This window comes from Antedon bifida, chromosome 6 (assembly GCF_963402885.1).
Source record: "Antedon bifida chromosome 6, ecAntBifi1.1, whole genome shotgun sequence".
Classification (NCBI taxonomy): Eukaryota; Metazoa; Echinodermata; class Crinoidea; order Comatulida; family Antedonidae; genus Antedon; species Antedon bifida.
In genome coordinates, this window is record NC_136231.1 from 14,637,680 (window position 1) to 14,652,833 (window position 15,154).

Consider the following 15,154-nt stretch of genomic DNA (forward strand, 5'->3'; position numbering starts at 1 on the left):
GTTAAGCTATGTCTACAATATCAAACTAGTTTGACAAAAAAAGTTTGATGTGCCCAAATATGGTAGTAAATACGACATCATCATGTCCAAATATGGGCACATCACATTTTTTTGTCACATAAAGTTTGATAGTGTAAACAGGTTTTGAATTTCTTCACTTCATGAGCTTCCTCACTCTGATACTGATTTGACATATTCTAGGTCGACAAACACAACACAATATGTCAAATCTTAAGCTTCCTACTAGAATCAACATCACCTTTACTATTCATCATTTATAAATAATAACTTTTACTAACCCTTCAGAATGCCACCCACCATCTGAAGACAGAATTTCAAATTGACGACCTTTTGACAAAATAAAATTTAAAAGTAATGTTGAGGAAAGAAAATGTGAAAATGTACCGCATTAATATTTGAATACACACCGCTTTGAATAAACGCCTCCCTCAAATACATCCTCCCACAACAAACCCCAACCCCCAACCTCAAAATGCCATCCTTAAATAAGGGGTGTTTATTCATTTCCTAGAAAATATGCCCTGTCACATGCATATATACACAATATTGTATTACAACACATTTCTATTTATAATAGAATTCATTAATTGACATTTTGATATCATTGATACCATACTGTAATTTATCACTTCTTGATATTAATTTGATATTAATTGTGTTGTTTTTTTTTCATATCTTGGGGGTATTTATTTGATTATATAATATGTTATCATATTACACTAAAAAATTAAACGTCTCCCTCAAAAAACCCTCCTGATCAATAAACGTTTCATTCAGGGTGTTTATTCGAATAAATATTGTATATAATGTAAAACAAGAAAAGAACAATTTATCCTTCTATTACATGTTGAACATTTTTGAGTAATTACACTACTTTTTTATTTTACAGTTTGAAAGAATAACTTTTTTTGCTATTGTGAGATTTTAATGTTGAAGGACAACAAAGTATACAGTACTACAATTTGCTACTAAATGATCTACAATGAGCTCTGTCTACACTATCAAACTTTGTGTGACCAAAAAAAAATGTGATGTGCCCATATATGGACATGATGTCATATAACTACCATATTTGGGCATATCACTACCATATTTGGGTACATCACTTTTTGACAAACAAGTTTAATAGTATAGACAGGGCTTAAAAACTAGAGGGCTTTAATACTAGACATAAAGTACAGAAAATAAATAATCCACACCTTGTAAATTCCAATTTATTTACACATAATTCTAGGCAAATTGAAACCATAGGTCTAGTGTACACAGTTTGTTCGTGTGCACAGATTTTAGACGAGTAGGGGGTTACCCGGTTGAACTGGTTAAAAAAATTTCCCCTGTTCAGGGGGATTAACACTTATCTGATAGGACAGTGATTCATTTAATATTGGTAATCATTAGCCACATGTGCCTAAATATACATAAAATAAAAATAAATAAATAAGAATAATGTAATGACAGATTTATTCAGTTGATAAAATGAGTTTATCATATGATAAATCAACTGACTTTATTAAAGTGACTATAATGGATTTTTAAAAAAGCTTTTACTTTTATTTATTGTTCTTTTGTGGCATGAAAGCAAGTTAAAGCAAAAAAAGGCCATGGTTTAAAAATAAAAACTATTACAAGAAGACAAAAGCATTTTTTACTAGACTACTATTTTTATTAGAAGATTAACAAAGAATAATACAATCTTGCTGGCGAATTTTTTTTTTTTTTTCTGGAATAGATTAGTGCTAAAAACCCCAAAACTGTGTTCTGTAAAAGGACATTAAACAATATATTGCCTATCTGTTATTACCTACCTAGCTTACCTAATTATTTTTTAAAGAAGTTTACATTTTTGTAAAAAATTCATAATCATACATTTTGAGAATCACATATCGCTACATATCTCAGCTAGAATTTGACAGCAATAAAGCAAATAACAATATATAAAAAAAACACTTTTTAGGACATTACTTTTGAAATGAGTGCAACTGCAAAACACAGCACTACCACAAGAAAACTTACCACAATTACAAAGATGGCTCAACATTTACATGAATGGACCAAAAAAAGACAAGACAATGAATTAATAAAATATTTCATTACAAAATGAGTTTTAAAAATGTTTACTAATACCCTTTTCACACCTTCAAAATGTAACAATTTGTAACAAGTAATCAGGTTTGCATATAGTAAATATGATTTTATGAAAAATCTCCCGAGAATTCACAGAGGTCCATAAAACTGTCTTCATACGCGTGTGTTGTCCTGTTATCAAACTGACCAATCATAGTAATCAAATAGCACGCTTTCTCCAAACCTTTACAAGTTGTAACAATATATGCAGATGTGAAAAGGGTTTAAGCGTTTAATTTCTTTTATAAATGTGTTGCCAATTTCACCTTCAAATCTAGTAATTAAAAAAGTAAGTAAAAAGTTGGTTGTAGTGTAAGGGAAAAAATTGGCTGCATACTGAAGTTGAGAAAACTTTCCTTTTATAATGTAGTATGCAATTGGTTCAATGTCTAACATTGTTGTAGTCCAAAAGGTAAAGATTTCTATGTACCATATCAATATTAGTATAAATGTTATATATCAAACCTTTAATGTAGTCAATTTTAATGCCATCCAAGCCTTTCTGGAAATGCCACGATAAAAATGCCTGATGATACTGATTCATCTCAGTTTTTTTGGTCGGATCCTACAAAATATAAAACAATATTTATATTTTTCTCCAAATCTGAACATAATTCTTATTATTGATTTTATTTAGAGGTTTCACCGGATGATAGTGCTTAGTTGGTGACAGTATTATATGGATTGTACCATTAATTTATTCGGGTGTTATGAATTACATATTATGTTGATGATTAGCCCAAATTCAATTTATTCATGTAAGTAGGCCTGAAGTTCTGTACTTACAATTTCTGGACATTTTGATAGAAAAGCCCCAAACGTAGCCTGTGCAATAAACTGCATTAGTTCAGTGTGTGGTATGTAACCAAAGCTGCACTGTGGGTGATAACCTTTACCCACTTGGATAAATGAACATGCTATGGTGCTACTACGCATTTGATTCAGTAGTGAATTCATTGTAGGTACATCTGGCATTCCCATCACGCCATCAGTGATTATCACCATACCTATAAAAGACAGGTTGTTTCAATCATTCATTGAAATAAATGTATCGAACAAACAGAAAGAAACACAGAACAGAACTTTTTGATTGTATGAAACAAAGAATACTAAACCTCTGTCTACACTATCAAACTTTATGTGACAACAAAATGTGAGTTGCTCATATATGGACATGATGTCATATCACTACCATATTTGGGCACATCACATTTTTTTTGTCAAACTAGTTTCATACTATGTAGACAGCGGTTAAGAATCTATGGTATTTTTAATTACAACTTGCTTTTAAGCATGGAGATTTTGTATGGCAATAGATCTTTTCATCTACTCAGCTTTGGAATGATCTGCCACAAGCTATTAAAGAGGTGACATAATCAATGATTTTTTACTCTTTACTTCTTATATTGGTAGGATAGGATAGACAGATGCCTTTTTCACTCAAGCTCCTATAGCTCTCATATGGGAGCTTCAAAGTGCTGGAGAATGAAGCGGTGTAAATGGTTCCCCCGCTTCTTCTCCCATCTTGGTATTTTATGGATAATTTCTGTGTGTAAATGCTTAGAAACATTATATTAGGCGCTACATAAGACTACCATTATTATTATTTACTATCATCTAAAGCGTGATATACATGATGTGAAAAACAAATGCTACAAACTCAAATACATTTTTATAACACATTATTAGGCTCTGCCTAAATCAATTTTTTAACTCATGAAAATTTTCTCCTGAGTCAACAAATCATAAACATCCACTATATGTTATTGTGTTTCAAGAGCCTACAAGTATACTACAGTGGTTATACTTACCAGCACTTGTGTTCTCTGGTAAGAGTTGGAGAGCAAGTATCCCATACCAAATCATGTTGACAAGACCAATGTCAGGGGTCACCATTTCGGTCTTGCTTGTGTTACTTCTTTGGGTACTCTCTTGTCCATCAGTGAAATGTACTGGATTCATGGTTACTGATGCTTCACTTGGTTGCCATGTGTCAGAGGTACCTACAGAGGGGAAAAATGATATTATACTTGATTGTATCATAATGTGTCATTTGGAATTAGCCCTACATAACGAAAAAGTGATATCTAATGGCACTCTAATTTCTGTAAACATTTTGAGAATTTTTGCCATGCAACATTGTTGACTAATCACGTTCGGAAATCAACTTGTTGTGTGCGCCGTCTATAACTGTTCTACTCCGCATCTAAAGTTGGAACACTGCTTTTTTAATGGTCTAGATTCCCGGCCAACTCATAAACATCCATTATTTGTATAAAAACTAGTTTGGCAGTGTGATGTGTTTGTGTTTTGTTTGTCACATAGTTTGATAGTGTAGACAAAGCTTAAATAATAAAAATGTTACTTACTGTCAGCGGCATATCTAAAAATGTTTAATATATACAAGACTTAAATTATAGCAACGACTGATTTAGCCCTATTTTCAGCTTGACAATTAAATTTATAATCATTGAACTGCAATACTTCAAATGTCATTTATCAAGAATGTTTTCAACATTATAACAAATGTCTATATGTGGTATACCTAAAACTATTTTATCTTCATATTCTTCCAGTTTAAATTGGATATCCTCAAGAAAAGGCTCCAGATTCTCTTCAGTCAGTAAACAACCTTGCACTAGCACCTATAAAGATCAGTATCAGTGTCTTATTTTATGGTTCAGTGGTGGAAATAAAATGGTTAACAAAATAAATTAAAACTGATTTTATTAATCTTCATTTTTTTGGAGGGACAATACATCTTTAAATATTGAAATTGACAGAACAAATTCTAAACTAATTTAGAAACAATAAAGATGAGAAAATATTTAAATATTTATGAAGAGGAAATATTTAAATATTTACTTACAAAATTGAAAAACAAAAGTTCATGGAAATATTCAGAATTTTATCACCTGTTTTCAATATACTGTATGGTCTATCTCATTTCCATATTTAAATTTTGACATTTTTGTTTTTCTTACCTGTTGTGTACAGAGAGCAGACAAAGGTGTGTATGCTATGACTGTTATGTAGATCTGTGGCTTTAGCAATAGCATGCTACCTGGAACAGTGAACTGAAAGAAGACAACAATTGATTTGCAGAGATTATTTGATTGATAAAAACATTCCTAAAACAAATTAAAATCATATCCATAAATATGTGTGCATGACTTGATAAGAATTACATAATATATTTTATATTTTCTATATTTTCAATTTGTTAAAATTAAATAGTGGAGCTTACTGGTTGTATGAGTCCCTTTAGACAGTTTTTAAAACAGCGGAATATATCAATTAAACTGACTCGTCCTGACAATATATCCTGAAAATTGAAAATACAAATTAAGAATTTAAAACATTTTTTAAGCAGGCCTTCTTATTAAACACCACTTTGATGTTTTCCTATGTCAGATTGGCGAAATGCTATGAGGTCAATTGTGTGTGTTTTTTTTTATATTTGTTAGTTAGCAGGATTACTTAAAAAGTTACTGCCTAATTTTCCTAAGATTTTAAAGGATGGCTTCATAGCTGTACGAGAACACATAATTAAATTTTCACATGCCTAGGCGGAGGTTTGCGGTCTCTGAGTGTTGTTTTGTTTTCAGGTCCTTATAATCACTTTAACAAGCAGCATTACAACTTGTTTTTGGCTCTTATATCCCTGTTTGATGTTAATAATGTCTTCTGTGGGCCTTGCCTACCACTACTTTATTTATGTTATGTCTATTTTCTTACACAATTTTTCATAGCAGTTGGACGCAAATTTATTGTAGTAAATCTTTTTTAGTGATTTAACAACTGTCTACACTATCAAACTTTATGTGACAAAAAAATGTGATGTGCCCATATATGGACATGATGTAATATCACTACCATATTTGGACATATCGCTAACATATTTTTGTACATCACACTCTTTTTGTCAAACTAGAATGATAGTTTAGACAGAGCTTTAGAATGGTCTTACAACAGTTGCCATTGATGGGCTGATGTCTAGTACAGTGACAATCCTATAACGTCTTGCTAGGAAGTGCACATGACTGGTTGGTACAAGCTTGTACATCTTAACCTCTTCCTCCTTTTCCCTCTCTGCCGTCTCTTCATCATTAAGTCTATGCTTTTCCTTGGTATCTGTATGAGTTGGCTTCGGAATAATCGATAAAACTTCTAATTCTTCTGAGGATTTCAGCTAAATTGAAAAACAATTATAAAATGTAAATGTAAATTTTTAATTAAATTGGCATATATTATATCTGAGCTTTAAAAAAGACAATTTAAAATGTTTACTAGTTCATATTCAGATTTCGCTTTGATCTGTTTATTAAGATTTCCAAAAAACCAATTCGCTCGGATGTTGCGAGAAATTCGGTATTCTTTTTTCATCAACAGGTACACCTCCTCAGCATCCATGTCTATCTGAAAAATAAATGGATGTTATGTTGTTATGCACGATTTCATTTGTAATTGTAATTGCACAAAAAAAAATTCTGGCAGAGACACTGCGGTGCGAAAGATCAGTACACCGTACCCCAGAAAGCTTAGTAGACTCAAGCTCGCTAGATACTAGGCCTACTACTAGCTAGCTAGACTAGGCCTGATCTAGGTAGTTAGTCATAGTGGTAGTAGAGCCTTTCTGATCTGTGTAGTATTAGTACTATAGGCCACGCTAGGCCTAGTAGTAGGCTAGGACGGATGCTAGTCAAGTCGCCCCATCGCAAAGTCGCCCCATACAAAGTCGCCCCTTACACAGTCGCCCCATCGCAAAGTCGCCCCAAAACAAAGTCGCCCCGACACAGTCGCCCCATCGCAAAGTCGCCCCATCGCAAAGTCGCCCCAACGCAAAGTCGCCCCATCGCAAAGTCGCCCCATCACAAAGTCGCCCTATCGCAAAGTCGCCCCAAAACGTTAAAAAATAGTTTACAAGTGCGTAAAATGTCGCAATGATACACAAAATAACATGGAACGTGTATGCATAAAAGGGGAAGCCCCGCCATGTAGTCTCAGGTTACACAATCGGCACGCACCCCCATCATCAGAGAGGAAACCCCGACTAATCACTCCGCGGTCGCACTAACGTGCTAGCTTACCAGAGGGAAACCCCCGTAATTACTCCGCCGTTGTCGCACTACAACGCACCATCTGAAGATGGGGAAACCCCGCCGGAGTTTTACGATGATATCAGTCGCGTTCGAAATCGGTCGCGTTTAATTTTGGTCGCGATAAAATGATGTTATACGATCTAGATTATTTTTACTTTGGTCGATGAATATTTATTATTATTATTAGGCCTATATTAATAATTGATTTTTGTTTTTATTTTACAGGTCAGTATGATGAGAAAGATGTGTGCCTTAAAAAATGACAATTTGTAAACATAGTTTAAGATTATAGTATTATCCAGCATAATGTCATTTAACAGTACATAATTATTTAAATGTGAAATATTTTATAGGAAACGTAGGCTGCGTCTGTGTCTTTTATTTTATATGCAACAAATTACGTAAAACAATTTATTTATAAACATTCAGTTTACTATTATATACATAGTATTACAATGAACATTGATTCTAAGCCTGGAAAGGCAATCCCATCATTATATCCATTATAAAATTGCATCATATCACCACTATATGTCGTAAATGATGACGTACGTGTACGTGCGTGTGTGTATTCGTCGTACGTCCGTGTACGTATTATTCCGTGCCTCTTCACTGTCTTGTTTAATTTAAAATTAAATAAACACCCGATATGAGGATATTTATTAGGCATGATAATTAGAATGTTCTATAACCAAAAGGGTTGAAAAGAATTTCTTCAGTAAAATGATCATTGTGCTGTTGAATAAAAGGCGACTCGCCATCTGAAACATTCTCTGAAACCAATCGGAGCTGCGCCTTCTGGTATCTGTTTCCTCACAGCTGCTACGTCTTTCTGCTGACCGTCGGGGATTCCCCTTTTTAAAAAACACGCACACGATACTGTACGATGGTTATTCCATGGTCAAAATGTAGCGTTTTGAATTTTACAAAAATACCTGCATGTAAAACAATCATATCGGTGATGAAATTTTTTTTTTTTTCTTCATTTTGAAAAGTCATTATAAAATTAAGACACATAACTTGTCAATAAATGCAAAATGATCAATAAGTAGCCTATAACACTCATTGTCTTACAACACTGTTATTGTTTTAACTACTGTAAATCTATACGAAGGCCTACTACACATTTATTATATTATCCTAAAAATGAGCTGGTATCCACGCGTAGGTTGAAGAAAGATTCGTAATAGTGGCTCTGGTAACTAATTTTAAAATCATATTAAATTAACATTTTCGAAACTATAAATCAGGGATAATCTTTTTAGAACTTTCAAACAAGGGACTATTTCTTTAATGATTTTTAAAAAGCACATCACTCCATTAAAACCTGTAAAATAAAAATTAAAACACAAATTATGTATATAATAGGATAAACATTATAATGTATATACGACATTTACTTTAGCGCGACCAAAGTAACAACGCAATCGATATCAAACGCAACCGACTACAGCGTACTACTAGCGGCGGCGCTTCATAATCATACCGAAATAAAACCGTGGGCGACTTTGCGATGGGGCGACTTTGCGTTGGGGCGACTTTGCGTTGGGGCGACTTTGCGTTGGGGCGACTTTGCGTTGGGGCGACTTTGTAATGGGGCGACTTTGCGATGGGGCGACTGTGCCGGGGCGACTTTGTTTTGGGGCGACTTTGCGATGGGGCGACTTTGTATTGGGCGACTTTGTATGAGGCGACTTTGCGATGGGGCGACTTGACTGGATCCCGCTAGGACCTAGCCTAGGCCTATAGGCGCGCCTAGGCTAAATAATAATTAAAAATAGAGAGACATACTGTCTGTCTGGGAGAATCCACTGTCTGTAGTGTAGGCCTAGCCTACAGTAGTTATCAAATATTGTTTATATAATCAAGTATGCCTACCTATCTATGCCTAGGTAACGTAACGTACTACCATCATTAATATTGTAAATCAGTTTTTAATAACATGGCCTAAATAGGCCTAAACCACATCATTACGAAATCAAGGCACCGAACACACTGCTGCATGCAGCAGCTCTAGAGCACAAAAAAACATTCGGACGGTCGGACCATTAACGCGAACTTTGACCTCTCTCGGTATTTCAGTATTTATATAGATTGCACGGCGACGCGCGGCACGGCGACCGAGCACCATCTTTTTACCGGCCGGGTTCCTTTTACCATTGTTTATAATAAATTATCGTTCTCACACATTTTTGGACAACACAGTTTAATCATGCAGGTAATTGCACATAATGCCTGCAGCATAATGTGTAAATGTATATTATAGGTTTGAAAATAGGTGTCGAAAACCTTTTAATAACCATAAATAATACAAAAAGCTAGGCCTAGGCTAGTAGCCTAGTAGTAGGCCTAGGCCGGTGTCAGATGAAATCGGTCGCGCTTGAAATCGGTCGCGTTTGAAATCGGTCGCGATAAAATCAACTTCCGGTATTTTGTATGGCGCGCCGCTAGAGCTATACTTTTGATTATATCGGTCGCGTTTGAAATCGGTCGCGTTTGAAATCGGTCGCGCTATTTTGTATGGATCGAGCGGGATGCCTGCTAGAGCGGGATATACATTTTTCGTTTATATATATTTAATTGATATTTGTTAGGAACTAGATTATTTATGTGGATATTTTTTATTTGGTTAATAAATATTTATTGTTAATCATTAAATTAATTTTTTTTTTGTATTTCACAGGTCTCGGAGAAGGACTGTGTCTGTTCAAAATGGCCATTTATAAACACGTTTAAATATTATATTAGGCATAATATTATATAAGGCATATAATAATTTACCTCTATTTATATGTACTGTAATTAATATATTATATAGAGAATATACGTCTGTCGTGTCTTTTATTAATAATTATGCAAACAATTACGTATGGTTTTAGGATATTAATAAAATATATAGATAATATGCCGTTATAAATCAATCTACCGGCCTACAGTAGGACTATGATGTACAATGATTGATGTGAGAATAATAATGTATGGATAATAAAGGTGGACACGATTCTCAAAGAGGTAATCTGCACTGATATTTAAACATTTATATTTACGAACGGCGTATGAATGTGAGACACTGAGTTGCACTTACTTAAATTTACATTAAATGATTACTGTATTATAAATGAAGGAATAAAAGATATTCAAATTAAAATCTATAGTATCGCCGACGTATATACGTAAATTATATATAAATCACAACTGTCATCTTTACCTCGCCATGGACAACGATCGTACGTGTTTTGTCCATGAGTTGACACACTAACAAGTGCGTGTTTTTTAAAAAGGGGAAACCCCGTCAGCAAAATAACGTATTGTGTTAGAGGAAACAGCTGCACGATCATAGAAGGCGCATCTCCGATATGGCTTATGTGGGGGGTTATTTCAGTTACTCGCCTTTTAACCATCCGCATATAATGATCATTTTACTAACAACTATTTTAAACCTCAGAAATAAAAATATACACGTGATTTGCCTCAACAATAATCATTATACACTTAATATTATCCTACATAACGGATAGAAATAAAATAGAAATAAAAATAAGGTGATCGAATAGTATGTTGTTAACGACATGGATATGATATAATCTGCCACAGTATGCATAAGTATAAAAATGGATACGCTGACTTTACGGGCTATATTGTAAAAATTATTGTTTTTAAATAAATTGTTCTCTTTTACGTAATTGTTTGCATAATAAAAGACACGGCAGACGTATATTCTCTATATAATATATTAATTACAGTACATATAAATAGAGGTAAATTATTATATGCCTAATATAACATTATGCCTAATATAATATTTAAACGTGTTTAGAAATGGCCATTTTGAACTGACACAGTCCTTCTCCGAGACCTGTGAAATACAAAAAAAAAAAAATTAATTTAATGATTGATAATAAATATTTATTAACCAAGTAAAAAATATCCACATAAATAATCTAGTTCCTAAAAAATAGCAATTAAATCTATATAAACGAAAAATGTTTATCCCGCTCTAGCATGCATCCCGCTCGATCCATACAAAATAGCGCGACCGATTTCAAACGCGACCGATTTCATCAAAAGTATAGCTCTAGCGGCGCGCCATACAAAATACCGGAAGTTGATTTTATCGCGACCGATTTCAAACGCGACCGATTTCAGACGCGACCGATTTCATCGTAAACCCCTAGGCCTAGGCCTATAGTAGGCTTTTTCTAGCAAAGTGATACAATAAGGTAGGACTCGCGAGTAGATGTACCGCATGAAAAGGTCCTTCTGCCTGGGTTCCCAGGTGGCCAATTTGGCTGGCCCTATGCCTAGAAACAAAGGATCCCGAAACAAGTGCCTACATATATGAAGTGCCAACCTTTCACTATTTAATACCAGTACCTACCAGTAAGTAAGTACATGTAGCCTAGACTGTTATAAAAGAAATAAAAATAAAACATTAATTAATAGGCCTGGCCCTAGGCCTACTACTATGCCCCTATCCAAATTTTAAGAAACTTTTATTTCATTTTTTAAACAGCCAAATGTAGAGAAAGCATTTGAAACATCTTTGGAAGCAATCATCACTCGTGTTCAAGATCTGAAACACTCAATCGGATCATTTATTCTCAAGTTAGAACATGAACACCAAATGCTTAATTGGTAAGTTAGTACTGTCCCAACCATTTCAATTAACTATAAATGTGCATTTTTTTTCTTATTAAATCATTTTAATTCTTGTTATATGTTTTTAATATTTCAGGCCATCCGTACTTGACAGTTTTGCCTTGTTATCTAGTAAGTTTACCATTTATTGATCATTATATTTTGTAATTAAATTATTGTTTTATCTGTTAGCCTTCATTCTATTTACACAATTTTAATTATTCATTCATTTGTAACATTTATTTAGGTCAGATAAACATGTTAAATAAGGTTCTAAAAAGTGAGAAGACTCCACCTCTTAGAAACTTGGTTTTGTTACCCCTTGAACTATCATGTGATCGAGATGAAGAACTTGAGGTATGTATCAACATCTTCTCATTGTTATCATTTACAGAATATGTTACATTTTTAAAAACAAATTTAATTATTCATTTTTCAATCATTTTAGAAATTGACAGAAGGAAGAGTAGCTGTATTTAATCATGATGTGGTACCAAACTATTTAAGAACCAAGCCAGAGCCTGATGTTGATGCCAAGAATCAACAAAACAAGTCTATTGCATCTCAAATCACACCAGAACTAGCTCAGGTAACCTTACTTACAAAAACACTTAAACCACAAATTGAAAGTGATCACTTGTGTGTAATAATGTGATGACCGACGACCAATCTAGATCAGGTCGATTGATGTGTCGGCGGTCGTCGTCTGGACCTATACACCATCAAACCTGTTTCAAGGTGAGGACACGCGTCCCAATATTTCATATCTAACATGATCATCAGTTGTCACAAATTGAAAGTTCCCTAATGTACAGTAATGTCTAATTTTATGTGTGTCTGATTTGTTGCCTGGGAAAGCATCTTGTGTGGTCTGGAGATATAGTTATGATATACAGATTCAATCTCCTCCTGTGTTCATAGTTAAAGACCCCTTCCCTACGTTTTTTAGATCTAATTTAAAATCACAAACTATATTTAATGTAAAAATAATACTATATGGCCCTATTGCGATAACTTTTTTCGTCTTTAAATGGTTAAAAATGTGAAAAATAAGTTGATTCTAATAATTATAGCAGCCCGCTATAAATCCCAAAATGCATTGCGCACGGATTGATATTTTTGTTTTTCTTCTGTAATTCACCCACTTTTCTATCGATCGTGAGGCCAAAACAAATGGAAGACTCTTAACTTTTCAGCGAAAATACCGGGTTTTCCCCAATTTGTATCAACGGAGTCTGGCAAAAATAGAAAGACAATTAATGCAGCAACTATACAACGTCGGGCTAGGTATATAGCTAGCATACGATGTTCGTACGTTACCGATGTTTACCAGCTAGGCCTAAAAAGACCGTCCACGAGAGGTCATTCGCCGCGAGCTACTTAGGTAGTGCATTGTTTCAGAATGACCTGGTTTAATGTTTTTAAAGTAATATATATGTATTATTTTTACAAAACGTCACAAATTGTAGGGAGTCTTCAAATTATTCTAGTCAATAGTGATAATGCTAATAAAATAATGATTATGGTAATACCAGTAGTAAAAACTTGAGAATTATATTACATTGATAATGAAAACAATTGTTATTCCAGAAACAAATCACAAGTTTAAATAAGATCACTGCACGGTTGTTGGATAACTTAAATAATGCAAAAGAAGAATGGGACACAGACTCGAGTAGTAAGTATTGTAATTCATGAATAATAACTATACCAAATTTAGGCCGTGTTTCTGCAGCCAAAAATTAACCAACAAAAATATATGTATAGCGCCCTTTTCATGACTGAACATGTTCAAAGGCGCTTTACAATACATAATAGAATTAACAGCCCTAATTAACAGCCCTAATTAACAGCCCTAATTTACAGTTATAGTTAGTCTAGTCATAGTCGAGTATAGTCAGTCAAAATCAATCATTTTAATTAGTTTTTACAATGTTAATATATAAATCTTTATTATTTTTATGCTGCAGGTTCTCGATTAAATTTGACAACTGACAACAGAGCTGATACCCACATTTTAGTTGGTACTTTATCACTTGGAAAGGGAATCAAACCAAACCGTCCGCCAGCTCAGCCAACAGCAAGCCCGTCAGTTATGCCACAACAAAGAATTAACATTGATAGTAAGTGTCTTTATTCTGCTTATTTCTTCTATCAAATCTCCAAAACTGGACACCATTGGTCTGGCCCAGAATATCTGGTATTCCTGATGCAAATTAATTAAAATATGGTTACACAATCGGGAAAATTGAATTGGTTTTTTACTCCAGCTCTGTTCAACTTAGAACAGGAGGATCCCATATGTATGTGTGGTGATGAAAGTTTACCTAAATTGTATCTGAGTTTACAATGAATGTATTTTTATGGTCTTAATTAATATACATTTTCAAGCCTAATGACCTATTCTTTGTTTTTTTTATAGTACACAAGCCCCAGAGCACAGTAAGGACTCACATTCGGCCTGGAAGTAGTGTTCACCCTTACAATAGAACCTGAAACTAGATGCAAGACATTTGGCTGATGACTTGGCTTTAGGAAACTGTTTAATATAATGGCATCTTTCAATCGCACAAGGAACTTTGACTAAATGAAATGCTCTATTATGATTATTTTACAATACAATTAATTATACTGTAACTAATAAAATACACATAAAATAAATATATAATAGGGAAAAAGAATTTAGAGACCAGGTGCAGTATTATAAAATTAGACCAACTCTATCAGCATTAGTGTTAGGTAAAGTAGCAGTGAGATAATTTGATACATTTATTGGATGTGAAATAAAGTGATAAACAAAAGATTGTGTTATTGCATGATGAATGCCAGGGAAGGGGCGAGATGGAAGCACCCCTTCAAATTGTGTAATGATATGGATTTATTGACCTATGGTCGAAAGTACTCGTATAATAAATATTTTATTTTGAGGCAGAAACAAGAAATTTGTCTGTTTTATTATTGGACAAATAGACATTTGTACTCAAATTGCATGAATACTTAAAATATAATTGATGAGAGTGCTTTCAGGGGTTTAAATCCGGATTCTGCTCCATTTGGCATCATCAAACCCAAGTTTGGAATCATTCCTAGCTGCTTAGAATAATCAGTTGTTTGTTAGGTATGTAGACTTTCAAACTCTGGCTGTATTGCTATAAAACAGTCTTAACTGATGGTCTTAAACTCCCCGATTAAAGCTTGCTGATTGCTATAAAACCATCTTAGCTAAGACCACATAACTAACAGATTGAGGGCATAGTTTTACTCATAGA

The 15,154-nt window shown here is 33.8% G+C and overlaps 3 protein-coding genes across 3 annotated transcripts in view; 2 read left to right on the top strand and 1 right to left on the bottom strand.

Annotated features, from left to right (window-relative positions):
- The window catches only part of LOC144845407 (KICSTOR complex protein SZT2-like), a 48,923-nt gene extending 39,692 nt beyond the window's left edge, over positions 1 to 9,231 (bottom strand). The window contains exons 1-10 of the mRNA XM_078702708.1: positions 9,154 to 9,231; positions 6,436 to 6,564; positions 6,116 to 6,337; positions 5,393 to 5,470; positions 5,130 to 5,222; positions 4,691 to 4,790; positions 3,957 to 4,148; positions 2,932 to 3,152; positions 2,611 to 2,710; positions 300 to 348 (exon numbers count right to left, since the gene is read on the bottom strand). Of these exons, the coding sequence (XP_078558834.1) occupies positions 300 to 348; positions 2,611 to 2,710; positions 2,932 to 3,152; positions 3,957 to 4,148; positions 4,691 to 4,790; positions 5,130 to 5,222; positions 5,393 to 5,470; positions 6,116 to 6,337; positions 6,436 to 6,564; positions 9,154 to 9,162 (1,193 nt within the window). The 5' untranslated portion in view covers positions 9,163 to 9,231. The remainder of the gene's footprint in view (positions 1 to 299; positions 349 to 2,610; positions 2,711 to 2,931; positions 3,153 to 3,956; positions 4,149 to 4,690; positions 4,791 to 5,129; positions 5,223 to 5,392; positions 5,471 to 6,115; positions 6,338 to 6,435; positions 6,565 to 9,153) is intronic.
- LOC144845435 (choline transporter-like protein 1) overlaps positions 1 to 15,154 on the top strand; it is a 135,488-nt gene that overhangs the window by 78,826 nt on the left and 41,508 nt on the right. The gene's annotated exons all lie outside the window — the stretch shown is intronic.
- On the top strand, positions 9,342 to 14,686 carry LOC144844395 (mediator of RNA polymerase II transcription subunit 8-like). The gene is made up of 8 exons (XM_078701289.1): positions 9,342 to 9,465; positions 11,761 to 11,882; positions 11,983 to 12,017; positions 12,133 to 12,242; positions 12,334 to 12,474; positions 13,476 to 13,563; positions 13,856 to 14,008; positions 14,308 to 14,686. The coding sequence occupies exons 1-8, from the start codon at positions 9,460 to 9,462 to the stop codon at positions 14,379 to 14,381; spliced, it is 729 nt and encodes a 242-aa protein (XP_078557415.1). The 5' UTR covers positions 9,342 to 9,459; the 3' UTR covers positions 14,382 to 14,686.